Below are 23,315 nucleotides of genomic sequence, written 5' to 3' on the forward strand. Positions count from 1 at the left end.
GCAGTTCCTTGATTGTCCACTTGAGGCTGGCTACAGAACATGTCAGTCTCCATGAGCGCCCATATCAAAATATCCAACTTCACATCAGAAATAAATGTTCACAGCATGGTACAAAAACAGTTAGCTAATTTCACTGTTCATGACAACTGTACAGAGTCTGGATTTCTATATTTGGCTCATCTTTTCTTTTAATTATATTAAAGGCTTAAAGTTAATTAACAGTGTTGCTGCTTTGATTGGCAGGTAGGTGCCTTGCAGGTGGCTTGTTCGAGCACCACTTCAGGTCCACTGATGACCCACGTCTTGGCCCATTTTTTTAGACTAGCAGGAAGAAGCAGGACAGCCAGCATGGCCACACATATGCTGTCCATGCTTTATACTGTCAAAAGTAAAAGGCATATATTACAGAATACAGTACAGAATATTTCCTAGTAATACATGTACTATAGAGAAAAAAAAAGTACATCTCCCTCCCTGAATAGTGTTATTGAGTAGAGTATCATATCATAAAAACATGTTTGATTGATGATAAATTATATTTGGAATAATTTCAGTACTAGTTTCAGCTATTTTTAGGAATACTGTTTATATGTAATAGGGTTGGAAAATCTCTCACTAACCTAGTTCATGATATTTTGTTGTCCGTGTGCACTCTTTTCATTTATAAAACAGGCTTTTATTAGACTAGAAAAAGGTTTTGTTGGAACAAAAGGCAGAAGGCTTTAGGTGAGCTAAATAGCACTCACTAAGGCCCAAAATAAGCCTTAGCCTATAAATACCTCTGACCTGATTAAACTTAACCCACCAGATGTGCCAAAAAAAAAAAGAAAAAGTGCTGTCACACAACAATAGCATCAGCTATGAGATTTACGAGAAAACCTTTAGGGGGCATATTAACACAGGCTTTTCACAAAATAATTAAATAAAAAGGGGAAAAACCATAAATCTTGTAAATCAACATTAGGCGTATAATTCTTCCTCACAGCTGTTTTATTCGTTCAACATCTCACATAACAAATACTTCAAATGTATGCATACAGTTACAAACAGTTGGCAGCAAATGAATATATGACATTAGATCTTTGTTTTACTTCAATACTACAAACCAACTATAAAAACTGACTTCTGTATTGTAGCGTAAATTAATCAGGAAGAAAATATAAAAATTGGAACTTACGTATAAATGTGAAATGACTTAATAAAAATCAAAATGATATCAGGTAAAAAAAAAAAAAAAGAAAAGAAAAAAGTTAATAAATATAACCTTCCCAGCATACAATTAAAAACTATTGAAATTTTGCAATCAAGTAATACTAACAGACATAATCAATATTCGTTTCATCTGAAAATGTGGAGCACAATACAGCAATTAGAAAAACTAGACACATCAACGAGTTTAACACATCACCCCAAAAATATAACAAAAATCTGATCCAAATGATAGTTATACATTTCAATTGAAAATATAGCAAATGCTAAATACATTATCGACCTAGTATATACAATGTTTTCAATCACAGTAGCATGGTAGTAGCAAAATAAGTAAATAAGCACAAAACTAATGTTAAAAAATAAATTCAGGTATAAATTAGTCTTTTTTTTTTCTTGCAGACATCAGCATGAACAATAGGAAACAAATAATGTGTAAATGACTGCATGGGTTTATATGGGTTAAATGACTTACACTGCGGAGACTTGTTTCTGGAAAGAATAAGTATTGCACATAATGGCTCAAAGTTAACTTGCAACATTAAATCACATTCAGGTTATGTCCCAAAGCATGCCACATCACAAAGGGGGTCAAGTGATCAAGTCTCCTCACCTATGTCCTACTGAGTGTCCTCTACATTACAAAACGCATCCAAAGTGTTGTCACTGTGTAGATTGCATAAACATCATGTCTGTGTAAGGAAGGCAGACTCCATCATGTAAAGAGAGGCTACAAGAGAGGTGATCTCAAAGAGATAAGGAACAGAAAGTTAAAAAGGAAAAAGGAGATCTAGTGCATTACATTAGGTCCTGCATTAACACTAGCCATGTTATTTCTGTATTACATTATGCATGCCAAGAATAAGTAGAACTTACAGGCAGTCCCAGAAAGAGGATCTAAATATTCAAACAGCTGATATCCACTCCGGTGATAGAAGGGAAGTTTTCACATTGACCAAAGCCAAAACATTTACCCTACTGATAATCTTATTGACTACACCTAGGAGAGAAATGTCAGAATATATTTTCAAGACTATCAAAATCTGTTTAGAAAGGTCTTGTCATGCCTTAGGATCCTGTAATTATGTTTATTAGGACAGAGGAGAATCCATATATGACTGGCTAATGAAAGCCTTATCTTTTTTTGTTTATCTACAGAATCACACCAATGCACCAGACAATTTTCAGATTTACCAGCACTTAAATATATAAAAGCTAATTGAAAATTATATTAATATCATTCATTTTCTTTTTTAAATTAAGTTTACCATAAATGCAGATCTCTTAGTAACAAAGGTACAAAATTATTTTTCACCAAGTGAAAAAAATGAGGTATTGCAAAAGGAGTTCTCCCATCTGTGAAAAATGTGCCTAAAATGACTATTGAAAAAAATATTTAGAAAAGTAGTGCATAATAAATGTATATATGTTCATGACAAAATAATCAGCTATAAAACACTGTACAAAAATCAGCAGGCCATGTATAAAATAATATCTTTATCTCTGTGACAGCAAATTCTAGCTACTACCATATCCAACCACAACACTTGTGATAGAAGCTCCAGTCATGGTAGAGCGTGCAGTGGTACACCATGAGGACAGCTCAGGGAGACTGGACTGTGCATTCCCATTAGTTTGTACTACATTAGCATGTTAGCTTCCAGTGCTAATATCCCTGACAATATAAAGTGAGCAAATACTACTGCCAATACCTGAGCCCTGAGGGCTGTGTCTTTATTAGCCGACACCCACAAACCGAAACTCCAGCCAACTTCCAGCCTTTCCTCCGCCGTGTGACAAAGAGGACACAACATTATCCTGAAAACCCTCAGATCAACATCTGCTTTTGAAGATGTGTTTTAGGCCAATCTTTGGTTTGCCCTTTCTGGTTACAAAGTGTCGACTTTTAAACCAAGACCTAAAAACTCATGCCAGCAATCTAAACATGTGTGCCAGACTGAGGGGAGATTTTGTTTTGTGACGTGGCCTGATGCTATACACGTAGCTTCTTGAAAACAAAAAAACAAAAACAAAAACAAAAAAACTCAATCCGACCATCTGAAACTGTGTTCCTCCTCTGTTCCACCCAACCGTTTGCACTCAACTTTGGTAAATGGTACAGTTGTTCTCTAATCCTGCAAGCGAAAAGTAAGAAAATGCACCCTTCTTAAACTCAGCCTCCATAGTTAGTATACTGATTTAGGTATGATGAACCTCACTTAAATTTTATGTTACTCTTGACAACAAATGTAAGCAGCTTTGCCAGCTAACACGAAAAGAAAGTACAGTCAAGTCAGAAAACATCTAAATCCAAATCTAATGCATCCATATGCTCATGCACACTTAAAGTCAAAACATAAATGGGATTTCACTCTCTTCTTAGCATTTACTTCTTTTAGAAGGCCGAATTAAAAATAAAATAAAAAATAAATTAAGTATCTTTTTTTTTTTTAACTTAAAAGAAAAGTGCATTTATTTTTCATATCGTAGCCCGTACCCCTTCCCTAACTACCCCTTTCTCTCAATCCCTCCCCGATCCTGCGTTGTCTCCCTCCCTTGCCCTCTCGCCTCAGTTCCAGCGAAAGGAGATGTGTCGTGGTCGGTCCCCTCCCTCCTTCACCAGCGGCTTGTGGAACTCGCGGCCAGCCCGGGAGTGGATGGCTGCCCAGCAATACTCACAGTAGTACTGCAGACAGGTCACGTTGGCGCAGAAGAAAGGAGCAAACTTCCCCCCACAGCGGGTGCCCTGGCACTCATCACACAGCTGGTCATCCAGGACATATGGCTTCACTTCCACCTGAGAGAGAGGGAGACGAAATGGATGCCAGGAAAACTGTGTTAAAATGGAGGTCGAGGAAAAACTTCACTGCATGCACGGCAGCACGTTAGATAGGTGGGAATTAATATTTTATGAATATCCACTCTTCATTTTTAAAGACCTGAATAGGAAGCTGCTAACATCAGATGAACTCACCCGTTTATCAATCTCCCCGTGCTGCAGTTGAACAAATCGGGCACTAATGGCTGCAATGTAGCTTTGCTGATTGGAGAAGGCTACTCGCCCTGCCCCTTTTGGATACTTAAGTTCGGGGTCTGTGTCAATCCCAGCGTAACACACTCCCCCGTACAGACGGTCCATGATCATGGCAAGCTCAACTGGAATAGCAATGCACAATGCAAAGTCAATGGGAGCAGAACTATTTCAGTCTGCAATAGATTTAGTGTGTCATTACACACACACACACACACACACACACACACACACACGCACACACTCACACTCACTCACCTGCACGTAGGGGACGAGGGACGCCTCCTACAAAGATAGTTTTCCTCGGGTCCAATGGCTGAGAGCCGTCCATTACAAAATCACTGTCATTTAGGTTCCAGGGCCGGATCTGGACCTACAAAAAGATTCATTTTCTTTGAGTCAGACTTTACTCTTTTGTGAGCAAGATACATTTTGGATTGTGAAAATAAAAGCTGCTTGCTGCTTATATAATGTGGATTAACACATTTCTTTGGTTCAGTTTGATTGCTATTGCAAGATGTTGCTCATGGTGGCTTTTTTTACAGGAAGACATTGAAATGATGGTGAAATAGTGCAACATCTACGTAATATAAGTGAATGAATAAACCAACCAAACAATCGTCAACATTTCAACTGTTTGCACTGAAAACACAAACCCAACTGAACTTTCCAGTTTTCTGAGATACAATGACAAAGAACACTTGTGTAAGTCGATAATTTTAACATTTGTGCAAGTTTGGTACTTGTTGGGCAACCCCGGATAACACACGCGGCTGCTGAACAGAATAACATAACTCACCGGCTTGTCTTTGATGGTGGGACTGGAGACACACAGGTAAAGTTTGCCATCTTCCTGAATGCAGGCGTCAATCAGGGCCTGAACAGAGCTCTCGTCTTGAAACAGCAGGAATGCATATCCTGGAAAGGTTGAAAGTACGGAAGAGTGAGCGAGCACGTCGTCACAGAAACATTCTGGCAGCGATATAACGTTTGACTGGTTTGACTGACCTTTTGGTGGAAAATAGGATTTGCTCTCTGCCTTGTGGGGCCAGTCAACAAACAAGTGACCAAATCTGCGGAAACTGGCAGTGATTTCATCTGAAAAAAGGAACTCAGTTAGGAAATAATCAGTAATTTATGGACTGCATAGGAAACAGTTCAACATTATAGATTTATTATAGACAAGAACGCTATAACGTGTGTACCTTCATCTATGTCTGGGGGCAGCCCTCCTACAAACACTTTGCGAGAATATCGCTCCACGCGTTCACCATTCAGGTGGGGGAAACAGTGGGCTGAACCGAGGCCAGCGAGCCCCTGGTCACCTGACTCATCCTCTCCAAAAGAGCGCTCGTCCTCCATGGGGAACAGAGACGAATGGCCTGGTGGAGAGAATGATCTGGATTACTCATGTTGTTTCAACACTAATCAGGCTGAAGCACAATTCTTAGTTTTGAGAATGTATTAATATTACAATGAGCAGGGAATTTGATTAGATATAAATAAATTGAAGTCAGGAAACGCATACAAAAGCAGCCATGATTTCTATTTTTGATGACACAGTTTGGAAGCATGAGTATTATCACTACTAGGTCTTGGCAGGCGACCGTGAAACCCTCCAGAACTCAATGACAATATTCAGGGCAGATTTATCAGTGACGACAGGCAAGCAGACAAACACAGAAGCAAAACCACAAAGTCATAATTTCAGGGGTCATTACTTCTTTCAAAATAACACTGAAGGAAACAAAGACACATTCACAAGCTTTACCTCGTCTTCTGCCATAACTTCTCGCTGCATGTAAAACAACACAGAACACTCTTGAAACGGCTAAATAAAAAAGGGCACACAATAAAAATGTAAAAACACTACCAGGGCTTGAAATTAATTCATTGGATCACCAGCCAAAATGGCTACTGCATTTTAAAGTAACAGCCATTTTGTGTGGCTGATGCTTTTCTTTTTGCCTATAGCTACAGCACCTCAGTTAACTCGGATACTGGATGAGCTATGTTTTGCCCCCTCACATTTCCACTGACCATGCTTTTCATCACATCTATCTAAACCTCTAGAGACAAAAGAAAATGTTATATATTATTGCCGGCATCTATAACAAAACTGTGATTGAAAGCACGTTCAATAAATATGTGCTGCATAAACTAGAGACAGTTGAAATCATTAATCACATAACATGCCATGTAACTGTACCCCTGAGTAATCGAATACCTCATTAATCACTTATGCATGTAAAACAAACTAAAGGTGACGTGCATTTTTGCATGTCTTATGCTACACATTCAGTAACTCTACATGACTAAGCAAACACTGTGTGAGTCAATATTTATTCAAATAAAATGTTCATCTTTAGACTTTTCAATATCACTTACAAAAGTATGTGATCTGCCTTTGACAGCATGTATTGTTTATTCGCTCTACCACATTATTTTCGCACTTGAAGAAGGCGGTCTGGTCTGGTTTCCTCTCAGTGAGCCATTTTAATCAGGTGTCACATGACTACTGCAGCAGTTTGGAGGTATATTACAGGTGATATAACAGGAGTTGTTTTATGCTTTTACCACTTGTTTTATGGTGTGTAGTTATGTGATATCCAGGTTTGTGTTGTTTTTTCCACCACCCATTTTATGGGAGCAAACTCCAGTCAGCTGCGTTTAAATGCCAGTCACTAAATCTTGACTTGCATTTTTAAAGAATTACTTTATATCTGTATTTGGCAGACATTAATTTCAAGCCCAGACTTCTGCTACATACTTCATATTTTTGTATGCATGTCATTTGCATACCATTCATTGGTAGAGGTCCATCTCCACCCTGGTGAGAGAAGCTGTAGCGTCCTACGTGACAAAAACAGGAGAGGCCTCAGAACACCGTGTCATGAAATGATTCCCAGCAGGAGTAATAATTACATTAATTCATGTCCTTGTATGTAGTTTGTTCTGCAATCCACCAATGTTATGTTAGAATGGCTTGGTGTAATGTATGTTCTGTTGGGGAAAGTATTCAGGAAATAATGTCTTATAATGTAGCTCAACTTATTTCTACATGTAAACCAAAGTACATGACAACTATGCAAATGAACATATTTATTGAGCATATTATTGAGGAAGTGGACTTGTAAATTTAGTTGATAAGGCAAATGGCAAGAGGACAGCCATTTGTTATAAAGGAGAAGTTTAAAAGAGAAAAACAAGATATGCATGAGCTGACGCAGGTTAACGGCAGCAGAGCTGTCTGTGATGGGAAAAAAAAGGTTCTTTAAGTTCAAGATGACTTCAACAAAAACGAAGCTGAAATGTTTTATTAATAAGAGTTAGTTGAGATCAAAGAGACGCTGCAGCAAAAAGGCTGCAGGTGATTCTTTTCATGAGTTATGGAGGACGAGACTGAAACATACTGTAATATAAGAGAACTGTGACCAATCTGAGTGGGACTTTGTGCCCATACCCTACGCTTTGAAAACCATATTTAAACAGACATGTAATGACATACTTTTGGTACTTTTTGGTGAGTACTAAAGCTTAATATCCATCTCTGCTTATATGCATTTGGGGGGAGGGGTCATAAGGAGATACATTCCTACTGTCCAATAGTAAATATGATATCACATATTGTACATGTCATGTTGTGTGATACTCCCCGAGCCTAGTATGAAAGGTCGATTGTGCAGAGTAAAGGAGGAAAGACAAAAATAGCAACATCTTATATCTAGTGCTGGTTATCTAACCTCAGTACTAAATCAAATTGCATCCTTTTAGCATCTATCAAATGTAATCGATATTTACCACAATAACACTGCACTGAATATCATTTGGTAACACCAATTTGTATTGGTTCTTGCTATTAATGTGTTGGTAATGTTATGTTGCAAGACAGTGACTCATGAAAACACATGCCACTGTATTAACAAAGAAGTGTAATCACACACTAAAACCTCAAACTATGGCCTCAAGAATTTCCTGATACCAACAGTATGAACATCAGACTGGTATTTACTAAATTTCCGTGACTTTGTTAACCCTTTTTGGGAGCGAATAATACTAATGTCAAGCTGAAAACACAAATCAGTTATCAACATTGTAAAAATACACACTTTCTGTCAAAAACATGCAAGCGACGGCCGTATTTATCTACAGCCAGTAGTGAGAAAACCTTTCCTTGCTATTGTTAGTGTGGGAACCAACCTTTCAAGGAATCCTGCTCAGCCCTCATAATGTCAATCAGAGAGTTCTCCAGAGAGTGCATACTAAAACCATCAAAGGACCGTGTTCTCTCCTGCTGAAAGAGAGGAAGACAACAATTAGCGTCCTCGCTTCCCACATCACCATCTAAAGCTGCTGCTGCTGCTGCTGCAGGAGCCCTGACATAGCTTGCTATAAAGCTAATAAAAAAAAAAATCTTCAGAGAATAACCCCTTAGAGACCGTCAGCAGAAAGAACTGTAAACAGAACATGGAGCCCAGAGTATGATACAGAAAACCTCTGCAATCACATCATCTCTTTCCACTGGATTTGATAGCATCAGAGAAGAACGCATACTATTTACACAGCTAAAATACAAATTCTGAATGATTAGCCTGAGGTGAAAAGATATATTTGCATTTGAAACAAATGGAAAAACACAGAAAGGCTATGATGAGTAATACATAATACAAGTGATGGTGCTTCACTGCGTATCTAAATGGGTTGAGTGCATGCAAAGCTGCAGTAGAGCACAAGACAAGAGGAAGGCCATGTGATCAGAGCAGATGATAAGACTGCTCTCCTTCAAAGAAATTATCTAGATAAGACCTCAGAAACAAAACACACAATAAGTTTCAATTCATCTGTTTAGTTAGTTTAACCTCACATTTCCTGTTTTGCTCAACGGTGTATTTGTTGCTTTAGATACACATGAGTGTGTTTAATAGGATTAACACCATTTGCCCCTGAGACACACTCGATGTGTTCACACATTGGATAGGATAGACCACAGCCCAAGTCTACTGCAGTGACTGTCTGAACTAAACTGAACTTCGCTCGATGATGAGTCACACCTAGTATTTCCCTAACTGGCCCAGGTGTTACCTGTAATAAGCTCACCTGGAAAGGGTAGACACTGTCACTGCGGCTCATACTGTCCTCCACCCAGCCCTTGTGATTGAAGCCAGAGTTATTTCTGGGGAACTTCTGAGAAGGTACCTGAAGGACAGTTGGATGGGATTCATGACCAAATGTACTGTGTGCTATCATATCAATTACATGTGCTAACATTAATTAGAAAATGAGTCATGACAGTCTTATCTACCTGGTTGTTAGGGAAAGACTTCTTCAACGGGGAGATTGAGTTAAGACCTGTCATCCCTCCACCTACCCCCCGCCGGTACTCTCGGACCCCCTGCGTGCCTCCCCAGCCACCATACCCACCGGGGCTCCAGGAGGTGGATGTGGGGGTGGAGGGGCTCTGGTAGCTTCCCCAAGGTGAAGGGGGTTTGCTCTGGGCAGGAGCGAGGTGGGGAAGCTGGGTGAAGGGTCCGGTGCGATGGGGATGCGGAGGGAAGGAGGGTTGGGGTGGGTGAGGGCTTGCTGGGGAGCGCCGGTGTTGCTGTGGGACCCCCTGACCATGAGGGTGGTAGTGCTGGGGGTGAGGGGTGGGTGGGTGGTGCTGGGAAACTGGTCCAATCTGTGGTGAGAAGCTACCTCCCGCTCCAAAGCCAGGCCCGGCGTGGTGGGAGAAGTTCTGGAACAGCAGGGGAGGCCCGTTAGCATTTGAGCCAGTGGGGCCGAAGAACCCTCCGACGTCTTCTCCAACTACTGGAGACTGGGTGGATGGGACAGCAGGAGACCAGTTGTTGAAGCTGGTCAGCGAGGATGAGGAGGAGGTGGATTGTGCACAGCTTGTACCCATTCCCAGGTTGTCCTGGTAGTCAAACCCGCTTAGCACTGGGGACTCCATCCTCAGCTTCTCCTTCCCACCACTGCTCTCCAAAGAGCCCTTCTCCAATGAGCCGTCTTCAGGTAGAGCACCCTCGAGCTCTCCTAGGCCTCCGCCAGCCTCCTGCTGACCAGGTGACAGGGCCTGAGGCTGGGCCTGGACCTGAGACTTCTCCTGCATGTCCTGGAGGTCCAAGGCCTTGGACTTGTCTGACTCCAGAATCTCATCTTGCATGTTACTGTGTTGGGCTACGGCAGGGAACAGCCAAGCACTGCCCCCATTGGTGGAGCAGGTGTTGTTTACGAAGGAAGGGGGGCTGGGAGGGTTTGATGGGTGGTGAGGGTGTTGGGGTTGGAGGTGAGGAGGGATCCTTACAGGGAAAGCAGATTTGTTACCGCTGCTGTTCTTCACCAGAACTCCAAACCCGTAGTCCCCCATTTAGGACACCCAGTAATTCTTCAATTCACTTTTGGCTTTCACCGTCTTCTTTAACCTAAAATGTGAGTTGAGGAAGGGGGATGACAAAAAAAAAGAAAAAATACATTAAAAAGGTTGTTACACCTCAAGTTAATCTAAAAAAATAAAAGATTAATAAATAAATGCCTCGCCAAAGCCAGTGAGTGTGCTTGAGCTGCACCCTGTCTGGTCTTGTGATGCAATCAATGAGATTAAATCATTGACTCGCTTGGCCATCATGGGAGGCCTGGATGAAATACAACACTTCGAATATCAGACAAGGCAAACCACCACCACTACCACCACGGTCAACACCCACACCAAACCAGTGTAGGAGGAAAAAAAAAAAAAAAAAAAAAAACCCAGCCTGGGCTGTGAGGTTGAAGCTGACGTCTCCAAAAAGGTCGTTACGCAGCTACTAGCAGCAAGCTAACAGCTGCTCCACCACCACCACCACCTTCCTCCATGTGCCCTATTAAATCATGCAGCGGTCCATTTTTATTTATTTATTTATTTATTTTATTTAAAGTACGTGTTAACGCATTTACCGTGTCAACTGGAGCTATGGTGTCCTCACGACACATACACACTTACCGAATAATTTCTCCCTAAACCCCCCCTTTTTTTTTCTCTCCTCTTTTTCTAAAAGCAATGACCTTCCCCATAACGCAACCATTTAAATACAAGGGGAAAATGTTGATGACGTCTCCTAGTCTGTCTGCTCTTGAATCTAGGGTAGTTCCCTTCACCAAGCTTGAAGCTTGCTAGGCTAGGATAATAGCCGTTACCGCAGAGAGAGAGAGAGACGTTCGTTGTAGAACGTTTTTTCTCTCTCTCCCCAACGGCTACTAACGTCTATCGAATGTTCACCAACTGACGCCTTACCAACGACAAAACACGACGGTATAATGTTTCCACCTTAGCTTGTGTTTAAACGGTGTATGGCTCTTTTTTTTTTTCTTTTCTTTTTTTTTAAAAGACGACCTCGTCTGTTTCGTGTCCTGTATGTTCAATGTCACACACACACACACACACATACACACACAGCCAAATCCATGTCATCATTTTAACATCTCGAAATAACACAACCCTCGACGTTCGCCGTTCTTTAAACCCCCCTCTCTCTCGACAGACACCGTGTGTGCGTGTGTATGCGCGTTCATTAGAGATATGTCGGGTATAGCTACCTTCAGTTCGGCGTCATGACCTTATCGTTTTGATGTTGCCATATTTTAGCGTTTTCCCTTTTTCTGCATTTCCTAGGCAAGCCGGTGTAAATGGTCTCCTCTCTCTTCTAGATGACAGCTGGACCAGTCGGGAGACACTTCCGTCTACAAGCCCCGCCCCGGCCATAAGCCACCAGCCACTGTGTGTCAGGATTTCCCTCAAACGCCCCGCCCACTTTAGCTAAACTCTAACACGCGATTGGTTGGTTGGACCTTAGGTCACGCCCCCCTCCCCCAATCCGCTCCCCCATCCAACACCCCTCTTTTCAATGAATGGCACATGCACTCAAGACGGTTCTCCTCCCAAATAAGGATGCCTTGAAATCAATGGGAGGGGTTGTTCTGAAGGGAAATACATTAAAGAAGGGGAAGAAGGAAATTTCTATAATGTCAGCCAAGACACACACAATCAATGTTAAAGACACACAGGCAACACAGGCAAAGGGTTAAAATCCAAGGGCTGGTGTTTGCAACCACTCTAAATGCAGATGAGTAAATTTGGCTAAGCAAATATTTTCCTCCACCTCAGCCTATATCAGTTGCTCAGGTGGTGTGTTATGTATCAGATAAGTCATAGATAGATAGATAGATAGATAGATAGATAGATAGATAGATAGATAGATAGATAGATAGATAGATAGACAAATCCTTTTGTTGGATTTGGATTTGGTTTGACTGTTATTATAACTCGAGCCCACAGCAAAGTACTGCATAGCAATCTCATTAAAATAAGCCGCTGCTATTTTCAGCACGTAATCGAGCTTCAGAGCTTGATTAATTTGACTTTGGTCAGATCTGTGCTGTGCTCTGATGGTGCCACCATATCATACCTTCACTTAGTAAAATACAAATGACATCTATGTGTGATCCTCGTCTGACAGTCCTATATTCAGCTTCACTGAATATGTTCAGTTAATATTAATGTTAATGCTGTTAATACAACAAATTTATGTGCAGTTCAGAAATTCTGATGTGACTGTTGGCCAAAGATTGTCTGATTGAGGACAGAGTTTTATGTGAAATAACATCACAACTGTAGGCAATAATAAAAAGATTATTTGCAAAATCCTTCAATATAACTGACCTAAACAAAGGTAGACATACTGGTTTTACACTGTGCTAAAAAGTGAAAAGACCTCACCAATTTCACCCTACTCTTTCAGAGTATTATTTACTGTTGACTTGTTAACACAGCATTCCACTCCCCCAAGACGGACCCACCCTTCATTTGTATCCTGAGGTAGTAACCCACATCACCCCACCCTACTCCCATGTGCTGCAGGGCCTGTTGGGGTGGTTTAACAACACAGCAGCTTGTCTTGATCTTCTGGTTTCTTCTCAAAAATAACAGACTACTTGCCCAGGTGTTACTGGTTTGATATTCTCAAGCCAGCTGAGCAAACCACTGCGTGCTTTATTGACACACAGGGACATGTACCGTGTGTGGGCAAGTGTTTGAATGTGTTTTAGGATCCACCATCTTGTGTATGCTGCTGTCTGCTATAGGTCTTTTGAGGCCGACAGTAACTCGAGCACAGTCAATTGTGTCAGCATTTTCTTTCCCTGAGAGTAACACGCTCTATGTTCCCCAGTGAAACTGAGCATTGCTGCTGATGTTCCACTCATTGTATGCAGCTAAACATAGACATAGACATGGTTATTAAATACACACCACTTTACTTTTTTGTTGCACCAACTTCAGGTAGACATAGGACATCTTTCTGAGGTCCAACAGGAGACGCGGGGTGTACACATTCACCCTAGATGGTTCCTAAATGATTCATCCATGGAACTTAGGCACCCAGTCATTAATTCATTAGTTCACACTGGAGCTCAGTATACATGTTCACAGTGTACCCAAGGCTGACTATCTCAGGTTTCTCTGCGCAGAGGTGCAGTGCCCCTCTCTCTCTCTCTCTCTCTCTCTGCTACTCAGTCTTCTCTCAGATGTGATCTCTCCTGCCTCCATATTGATAGGGCTCTGTTGCCATACCAACCATGCAAGCTGGGAGATTTCTGGTCCAGCCACCAGCCCCATTGTTTGGCCAGGAGGTCATCCATCTCAGACTCGATTTAATTGTTTCATGGTGAGTATGACACAGCATAATTTCTCCCACACACTGTAGGCCCAGTGAATGTAGCACACTGCACCCTGTGGCCTTGCATAGCAGCTCCTCGACTAGTGTGACAACAACTGTGCGCAGGCAATGATGTCAGCATACTGTTTAGTGTTAGCATGGTGCTCCAGCTCCCTATATATACATACCATGCAATGGCTGATGTATAACATTAATCATCACGTGTGTGTGTTGATGATGCTGAAATATTTAGAGAATAGTTTTGAATATAAAGATAGATGAAAATGGAATACTAATTAGTTATTAGCAGTGTCTTTACTGACCAAATAAGCAAAGCAATATGTGACTGTATCAAGTTTATAATGAGGAATCATGTTAAAGAGTGAGTTTGTGTTGCCCTTTCGTAACAACTGAAGTCTCACAATTTTCAAAATCACAAAATTAAAGATATTGTGACTTTTATATCCTAATCTGGGTCAGACTCCAAAATGACTGGATTTCCTATAATGAAACTTCATTGTGCTAATCAATAGATCCTCCATTATTATTGAATCTCTTCTCAAACTCAACATCTCCAGTTTTAAAACACAGGCTTTGTTTCTTCCCCCAGTGTGACATTGCGCAACCGCTGTGGTACCTGATGACAATAAGGTCAGCTTCAGTTCATCCCTGTAATTCCTCCTTAAATAAATGCACCTGTTGTTCCTCGTGAGATTACATTTTTTGGAGGCATGCTGTTCTCGTGTGCTTCCTGTAATACAGTATAAACAAGGAAAACAGGAAGCAGATTCACATTTCATTTCAAATTAAAATCTGAGGACATAAAATACTTTACCTAATTATTCATTTAAACTTTAAAGCATGTGTAGGCTTCAATCAAGTAACTCAACTCACCCCATTAAAATTCTAATACTTGCACCTGCTCCCACCAGCTCTCTTTCCATCAATAAAAAGAGAAATGTCACCACCCAGTGGTCGTTTAATATCACTACACGCGCTGATTGCACATTTTTTTTAGCACAGGGGCAGACGAGACAGCTTCACATTGAGCTGCAGATGTGCTGATATCACAGAAGCTTTATGTGTATGCTGTTTAAGTTGTAGCATGGTATGCAGCCTCCCTTCTTCCCTGCCACACTGTAGACAGATTTCAAGAAAGAGGACAGGATACTTGTGTCTTGTTCCCGCATATGGCCAGTGCAAATGCACTTTATCTACTTTATAATGACTTGAAGCTCCAAAACAAAAGTTTGGAAGTCTACCTTCCAAATCAGAGCACTGTGTAAATGTTTGGTGAGGCAATGTACACTGTCGGAACAACTCATAAAAACTGACACCCTGAACACACCCCAAGCATTGCATACAATCCAGAGCTGCTGACGTAAATGTTTAGGTCTTTCAATAGGGAGGATATTTCCAGTCCCTGAAACTTTAAACACAGCCTGTATTTCACTGTCAGAAAGGAGGCTGCAAGTCAAACGAGAATAGGGTGTCTTTTAACTTGTGTGTATACTTGAGACGGGGAGGCCTTCTCTGCTGACCTGCTCAGAGCTCGTTGAATGTCTGAAAGTCCATAACGTTTGTCCTCTTGCATTAATTCTTTGTCGTTTGTTATGCTGTTCATGCCTACTTCGACATATTGATAGACACAACATGTACAAAATACAGACAAACATATTTTAATGATAACAAGATACATCTGACTTCATGAGTCCAAAGATATTTATAGGATCATATGCCCAATGTCTTACAGGTGAGTTACAAACTTCTAGACCATGTTCTGTATTTTCAACGGTAAAAGCAGAGTCCTTGTGCTTAACAGAGGAAAACACGTAATGTGGAGATGGAGTACTGACAATACAGGAAACGTGGTTAGTTTTATTTTCCTCTGAACACATAAAGAACAGCCATTCAAGCTACTACATTATTACAAAAAGCCATATCAAACCTAATGACAGAGCTGAAACAGATTGTCACTTTACACACATACAGTACATTCTCATTAGGATTAGCTTATGTCTCCTGCCGGGATGTCACAGGAATCCCAACTTCCACAACAGAATAAAAAAAGAAAAGCCTGAAAGCCTCACTGATGATTCAAACCCTTGGAGCTTATAATAGTGTCTAAATGATTGAGAGAAAAAGCATTTCCTTACTGTACGTACATCACGGGGGGGAAAGTTAAGAAAAAAAAAGAAAAAAAAACCTTAACTGAGCCACAAAATCTGAGCATGTTTTATTTTCTTTTTGCACCAGTCGCTCTCCAGCATGTGGTGTAGCGTGCTCACAAACTGCACTTCAACAGCTAAAGCATGTGACTGACCTGAAATGGTCAAAAGCCTGTGTCTGTGACCTAAAGGAGGAGGAGAAGAAGAGTACAAGGAGAAGTAAAGACAGAGTGAATCATCACATTAAAAAAAAAAAAAAAAAGGTTAAGGATGTCTCTCTCCTTCTTGCTTCCACTCCTCTCTGCCTCTCTGTGTTGCTGGCTCTTGGCTGCAGCCCAGAGGAATTCTCTGGTGGCCTCGGTAAATATAACATTTAGAATAACAGCGCCAGAGCCCCCGTGTGTGGACTTAACCCAGTTCCTGGGTCCTCGCTGCGTTGCCTGCGGCTCTAACGGGTAGAATAACAGGCCTTCATGTCTCTCCTGACCTAGGTAAGGGACCAGAGAGGAATAAGGGCTAATTTAGAGGGGCCAGAGATCTGGAGGGTTTCTGTCAAGCCTCTTTCCTGCCCACTGGGACACCACAAAAGGGTAACATTGCTCTTCTAAAGAAGGGGCTCAATCTGGTCCTAAGGAGCATGTGGCGATACAGGACTTGGTGTTGTAGTGGACAAGGAAAAGCAATGAAATATCCTTTACAGTAAGGTCTCATTAGACAGTTACTACTCTGGTAAGCTGGTCTTAATTCTTAACCTGCAGCAGTCCAACACAAACCGACAATCATCCAAAGTGCAAAATCTAAGACTTTCGTGGCTCAACATCGTAGCTTAACATAAATCTCCCCATGACACAGTATCATCCATTCACTTAAATCACAGAGAAGCGGTCACTGTGGACAATAACAAGTTTAGGCACCTTGATGTGTGTGATTTTACATTTGAAAGGACTTAAGGACTTCCTCTCTTTGCTGCAGATCACTGATAGCTGACAGTTAGATGGAAATGCAACTCAAAGAGAACGTAAAACATCGGACAGTTCAGTTATTATTTGTGAACAAGAACAATAACGTCTCCTGAAGCTATAAACATGATTACAAATTAATGATCTGTAATGTCACCGAGACACAGTTCCTGGGGCTCAATTAACAATGAATGAGAGTGTTGTGATACTTTGTGCATCCAAATGAGACACAAGAGTTGCAGCAACACAAAAAAAATCCATAAAACTGCATCTGCTATGTTAAGTCTCCCAATCATTGCTGCCCAGACAGTATAACTTGATGACATAGGAGATCAGTCTTGGCTCTCTTATTTCTAGCTTTGTGAGAGACCTATCAATACATACAAGTGTGAAATAACTGTCCATATTCATAGTATTACATTTGCATCCTCTTTAAAATGGATTTTCACTTTAAGAATGCACAAGTTTGTTGGCTTCGTGGCCATCATGCACTACAATTCATATGTGCCAGAACTGGACTTGAAACCTGTACAATTTGTATTTAATCATCAAGTATCTATAATTATAATACACATTCCCACTCTGAAACAACAAATGGTGTATGTTACATATCTACAGACCAATGTGTGATGGGTGCAATACTGTGAAGAGAACAACAGACAGCACACCATATACTATGTCATCTATACTATATCAGTATTGCATATTGTAACTATATTTATACATGTTTATATAAATATAGATAAGTATATTTCTATGTACATTTTGATATTTCAACATTGCATAAAGAATAAAATAAATAATACAAATATAATCAAATCTTACAGTAAGTATGATTTGAGAAATGCTATATTAGAGCCAAAATAGTCCTAACAGTTGAAATAATCATGATAATAACAATTATTATTCCATTTAAAAAAAATTGTGGCCTACAGTCTGGCATAACAGTACAAGCTACACCACAATTACCCTGCAAGTTTACCATGTGGGACTGCTGGAATGACTGGAGAGGGTGGAATAAGGACAGGAAAGGTCGGGGCTTGTTTCCTTCTGCTCAGTCTGTCCGGGAATTTGTGTGCATGTGTGCGGAGAGAAGTGTGTGTTGGTGTGTGTGTGTGTGTGTGAGAGAGAGAGAGAGAGAGAGAGAGAGAGAGAGAGAGAGAGAGAGAGAGAGAGAGAGAGGGTGTGTTTTTGTGTGGAGGTGTGCATAAGTCTGCAAGTGTGGTTTTTCAAACGTTGTAGGAGGGGGGGGTCAAAGGTCGGTACAATCTCCTGCGCTTTCACCTCCGGATGTCGGTGGCCTCGGGGTCTTCCTGCTCAGCCACCACTCCGGCCTCTGGACTCTGGCGGCGGGGTCCCTGACTGCGATTGCGTGGGTGAGCGTTGAAGCCCGCCTTACCGGGTTTTTCCTTGTCACCTTGCCGTGGCGGACGAGGGTGCTCTGGCTCAGGGTGAGAGGGCAAGGGAGGGCGGCGGTGGTGTTCAGCGAGGGAGCCGGCGGGAGACGGGGCAAGGGAGGAGCAGAGGCTCAGGCTGTCACACAGAGCCCCCCAGTTCTGCTCGCACTGTAGTCGGACGCTCCGTGTCAATGCCTCCTTCACCTCCTCTCCGCAGCTCAGGAGAATATTCACCAGCTCCACATATGGACTAAACAGAGAGACAGATAACTCACATGAAGCTTGTGATTTAACATTTGGAAGAACAATACATCTAAGTCTAGGAACTGACAGGGATAAATGAGATGGTATTATTACTATACATGGAAGAACAGAACAGACTTCAACAGTCCAAGGAAGGAGTCCAAGGAAGGTAAACAATCAGAGAAGGGACAGACTAGAGAAAATATTTTCAAAACATGCCGTTCAGACCAGCTATTCTCACCCTTTAGGGAAGAGGTCTTGGAAATGGATCATCTCCACCATGACGGCCACATTCTCCTTAGCAGCGGAGCACAGGTTGTGTTTGATATAACACTCTCTCTGGAGCTGGAACACCATCTCTTTAATAGACACACACTTCCTGCTGATACAGCTGAACTTGTGCCGTAGCCCATGTGCCATACATTTCAGAGCATCCTTGATGAAGGACTTCCCCTGTGTGCACACAGAGACACGACTGTTGAGCAACTTCTCAGGACAAATTCGTACTTTGGAGATGTTGTGCACCTGTTTCAGCTGTGTTGCGGTTTATGTGCAGTTGTGTTAGAGCAAACTTTGTACAAATGTGTAACTATGCGCTTCTCATATAAAATGGGGTGATGAATTTCTGCATGAATAGTACATCTTGTTATTCTTCTGCTGAAAACTTCTGGATTTGTCTGCCAAAGATGCAAGTTCCTAGTAAAGTATGTGACCCTATAGACATATTAAGACCCGAGTCAGGCTTGGCAGGGCTCCGGCCTCCGCTATGTATGAAAAGAGAGCTAACTGGGCTTCCGGCCAGTTGGCTTGGGATCCTTGATCCTAACTATACATGCATTGGTCCACTGAGGGGGAAGTGAACTTCCCAAGGGAGGAAAAGAGATTATGAGATGAGTATGTATGGCCGCACATCAATAAAAACTGATATGTTTCGGAGGTATGTAGAAAGAAAAAGCACAGATAAACAAATCTGTTCATGGATGACGAGTGTGGAGCAGTAAACCAGTGAAAACGAGAGGGAATGTTGCCTCTGGTTATACCACTTTTTGCAAACACACAGACAGACTAGTTTAGTACCTGAGAGTCAAATTTGCCAGCGTTGTGCAGGAACGTCATGCAGATTTCCTGTAGCCCTCGTATCTCGCAGGAGTTATTCTCAAAGCACTCAAACACACCACAGCCGACATCCCCTGCACTCACCAGGCAGTGCTGGATCTCAGCTGGAAAGAGAGAACAGGTTAGGGGAGGGACCTTATCATCTGTTCACAGCAGAGACGGCGGCAGATTGTTACAGGCACGTTGGCAATGAAGACCATACGGCTTGAAGGCACAACTCCACTTGAGCACCGATTGCTGCACGAATCACAATCGCTGATGTGGTGTATAACTATTTCCACAGACACAGGCGGTCGTTCGTGTGTTCATGACCTAGAGTCTGAGAGAGAAAAGGGGATGCAGGGTGGAGAGGGGGTGGGGGGAGTCTAATTTCCCAAGCTGAGGGGTTCCTGCAGAGAAACACTTGGTGACAGATATTACTGTGTCATTCTGCACCACAATCCATCTGCACTGCCTAGCATTGAGATGGGATGGTGCATTGCAGATACAGCCTTGACTATTAGTGAAGGGAAACACAAATGCAGTTTTTCCTTTTGTCTGTCAACTAAATGTGCATCAACAAGTCTTCTGAGAGCTGAGATTGCATACTCAAATCCCGATGTTAAAAAGGTGCATCATTAGCTACACGAGGGGGGGGGGTGCAACACAGGCAATGCAGGCAAAGAACAAACAAACAAACATAAAAAACTTGAGACATATGTAAGTATATGTCATGTGAATACATAATATCAGCTCCTGCACAGCACTGGCTGGCTTTCAAGTGCCCTTTTTTCTTTTTTACTGTAGCCATGAAAGACGGGAATAAAACAGATGACCAAGGGCAGAAATTACCAAGAGAAAGTAAAAAGTCTTTGTTTTAACCCCAAATTGCTAAGAGCAAGTATTATGAGACATCTGACTAACCAAGCAGGGAGCCTGTCACAGAAACTGCTGCTTACCCTATGTGACATCGTTGGGAGCGTTTTATTCTTAAGTTAATATGGCAAATTGCAGGTTAGGTTGGGAGCCAACAGGCCGTATAGGCTACTGTTTCAGTTTGGCTATGAAAACCTAAACTGTTGAAGCGAAACATAATTACACGCGTGATTGGTAAGAACATTTTTTCCCCCTCTCTCTTCAGACAGAAGTGCGCACCAGTTGCGTAAAGGCGACTCTGGACCACAGCAGACAAAAGGATTAAATGTGACTTATTAGAAATCACGCTTGTCAACAAAGAGCCTCTGTTGGGGGTGGGGAGTAGTAAGGGAAGGGGGATAGAGCTGCAGCGGGGTTTGTAGGCACAGAGTTGAACTTTAGTGCGCAGGAAAAGTGAGCCGCTGTCAGCAGTGCTTGTTTTGGCATCGCGGGAATGTGCTTGGATCGTACGAGCTTGGCCGCAACGTGCATTGAATTACACAGTGGTGTTACCAGGGTCTCTGCTGTGAAACCTGCATTGGAGTTTGTCCCTATTTTTCACCGCGGAGGCGAGATAACAATTATGCTGTAATATTTTGACACAGGCTCACGTGGTTGGGTCGCAAAGTCATGCTGTGCATGAGAGACAAAATCAGCCAATATAAACGACGCGTATCTGGTGGTGGTGGAGAGGGGGGGCTGCAGTCCAACACGGTATTAGTGCCTTGTGTTAATTAGGCAAATCATACTTGTCTTTTTATGGCATATAAGCAACATTTCCCCCCCAGAAATAAACTCCTGCTTGACTTCAGAGCTGACCAACCACCACATTACTACAATCCTTACTAACCTGCTACCCCAGCATTCATTTCGAGCCTGTAGAAAACTCATGCAAAAGCCAGATTTCTTCCAGAAAACCCATGAAAACTGTTACCTATAAGTGGCGCGCACACGTACACCACACGCACCTAGATGCGCTGCCGTATACATTACCTATTACCTTGTGCCATTCTATTAATAGTTTACTAACATATTGAATTTCTGTCTGAGAGTATTTACAAGATATCGTCTTTCTGAGTAATCGAAAAGGGTCACTCCTGTGCGCCGTAACGCCGGGATTTAAGTTAAAAAAAAAAAAAAAAAAAGCTCAAATCGTCGGATCAGAGTTTCCAGCGTGGTTTAATTTGCAGCCACAGAAACACGTGTACGGACAAACCCCACGTAGATGTGTGAAGCAGTTGCACCAAACAATATCTTATCACCACTGACACTTATTTTCTTACCTGTATTCTGCAGGGAGAGACGTCCTTTCTGGCTCGCAGGCTTCTCCGGGAGGCTGTCATGGATATCAATATTATCCGATCCCACTACTTGCTCCAGCACTGACAAAACCAGCAGCGCCACGGCCAGTTTGACCAACATTGCGTCTCCGACAGTGCGCTTCGATTCCCAGCAAAAGATCCGACAGCGTGCGAGCGTGTGTGTGTGTATGTGTGTGTATGTGTGTGTGTGTATGTGTGTGTGTATGTGTGTGTGTGTGTGTGAGGGTTCACCTTGGATCAGTGATCAGCGCAGCTGCGGCTTGGTGTCTTATGGGGTAGCTGTGGGACTGAATGCACGAGCTGGAAGGGATGCTGCCTATATTTCTCAGAGCCCCGGGTGTCAATTTGGATGAAGGAGTTAAGCAGGTGTTGTCGGTTGGGGCTTCACAACCAATCAGAGACGCAGACATCCACGTCCAAGGTTTTAGGGGAGTGTCCAGTGAAAGTCCCCTTTTTGCAATAAAACTGGCGCCATAAAGCAATATCCATGAGTAAGTTGACTGTGACAGCTCTTTGATGAGTGTTTCACACACCAAATCTGCAAAAGTCAATCATATAATATCTAATATAGACCCCCCCCTCCCAGTAACACGCTCAGGCATTGTAATCATCTTTCAGTTCATATGTTCAGTATATATTACAAGATAACTTGCTGTTCCTGCTTGTTGCAGCAGTGAAAAAGTCAATAGAAAGTCTGTTTTTTTTTGCCATAAAACTGGAGCACTTATTTAGGCTACAAGGCTAAGCATGAGAGCAGTGGGAGGATCAAGAAAATGCCATGCTTGCCAACAAAGCGGAGAAAATTGAAGCATATAATGTCCAAGTGCTCTACATAAAACAGGCTTAGCTTGGAGGTCTACAACCTACTAAGTCATTAATGCAAGGTAGTAATTAAATTAACAACAGTTTCAAAATGTGTCTGCAGTCGTTGCTTTCAAAGAAAGTGGGTGAAAGGTCTGCTAAAAGACTCAACTAAAGTCTAATCTAGCAATTAATGTTCTAATAATGATGACACACCAACATCAGGGTGGCAGCACTTTATATATATGGTCTATATTGGTTTTGAGATTATGTTAATAACAGCATACTTACAACTGAGCACTCCTATAAACAGAATGCCTTGATTTTTTTATGGGTAAATGAATATGAAGAGGTCTGTTACACAATGCCCAGTTTAGTCTGTGACAATGAAGTCTGCTAACCACTACTACAGAGAACGATCTAAGAATAGGCTGGAGGACCAACATTGGCAGCGTTGCACATTTGGAGACGTTAGAGGAATCTTTT

At 42.0% G+C, this 23,315-nt stretch overlaps 2 protein-coding genes across 7 annotated transcripts; both read right to left on the reverse strand.

The window, feature by feature from the left end:
• Positions 1-972: 972 nt before the first annotated feature.
• On the reverse strand, positions 973-11,988 carry LOC104924224 (cytoplasmic polyadenylation element-binding protein 4). 6 transcript variants are annotated; one of them, XM_010737503.3, is made up of 12 exons: positions 11,813-11,988; positions 9,543-10,662; positions 9,338-9,436; positions 8,441-8,531; positions 7,043-7,093; positions 6,012-6,035; positions 5,446-5,622; positions 5,249-5,338; positions 5,040-5,158; positions 4,499-4,613; positions 4,184-4,365; positions 973-4,006 (listed from the first exon to the last, which is right to left on the reverse strand). In XM_010737503.3, the coding sequence occupies exons 2-12, from the start codon at positions 10,605-10,607 to the stop codon at positions 3,779-3,781; spliced, it is 2,241 nt and encodes a 746-aa protein (XP_010735805.1). In that variant the 5' UTR covers positions 10,608-10,662; positions 11,813-11,988; the 3' UTR covers positions 973-3,778. The 6 variants fall into 6 exon arrangements, with proteins under 6 accessions (XP_010735805.1, XP_010735804.1, XP_010735806.1 ...); XM_010737502.3 differs by having other exon boundaries at positions 8,441-8,534; XM_010737504.3 differs by lacking the exon at positions 6,012-6,035.
• Positions 11,989-15,450: 3,462 nt separating this feature from the next.
• Positions 15,451-22,491, reverse strand: stc2a (stanniocalcin 2a). Its single transcript, XM_010737506.3, has 4 exons — positions 21,990-22,491; positions 19,774-19,916; positions 18,938-19,149; positions 15,451-18,703 (listed from the first exon to the last, which is right to left on the reverse strand). The coding sequence occupies exons 1-4, from the start codon at positions 22,126-22,128 to the stop codon at positions 18,337-18,339; spliced, it is 861 nt and encodes a 286-aa protein (XP_010735808.1). The 5' UTR covers positions 22,129-22,491; the 3' UTR covers positions 15,451-18,336.
• Between the last annotated feature and the right edge of the window lie 824 nt (positions 22,492-23,315).

The sequence above is a fragment of the Larimichthys crocea genome, chromosome I, assembly GCF_000972845.2.
Source record: "Larimichthys crocea isolate SSNF chromosome I, L_crocea_2.0, whole genome shotgun sequence".
NCBI classification, from domain to species: Eukaryota; Metazoa; Chordata; class Actinopteri; family Sciaenidae; genus Larimichthys; species Larimichthys crocea.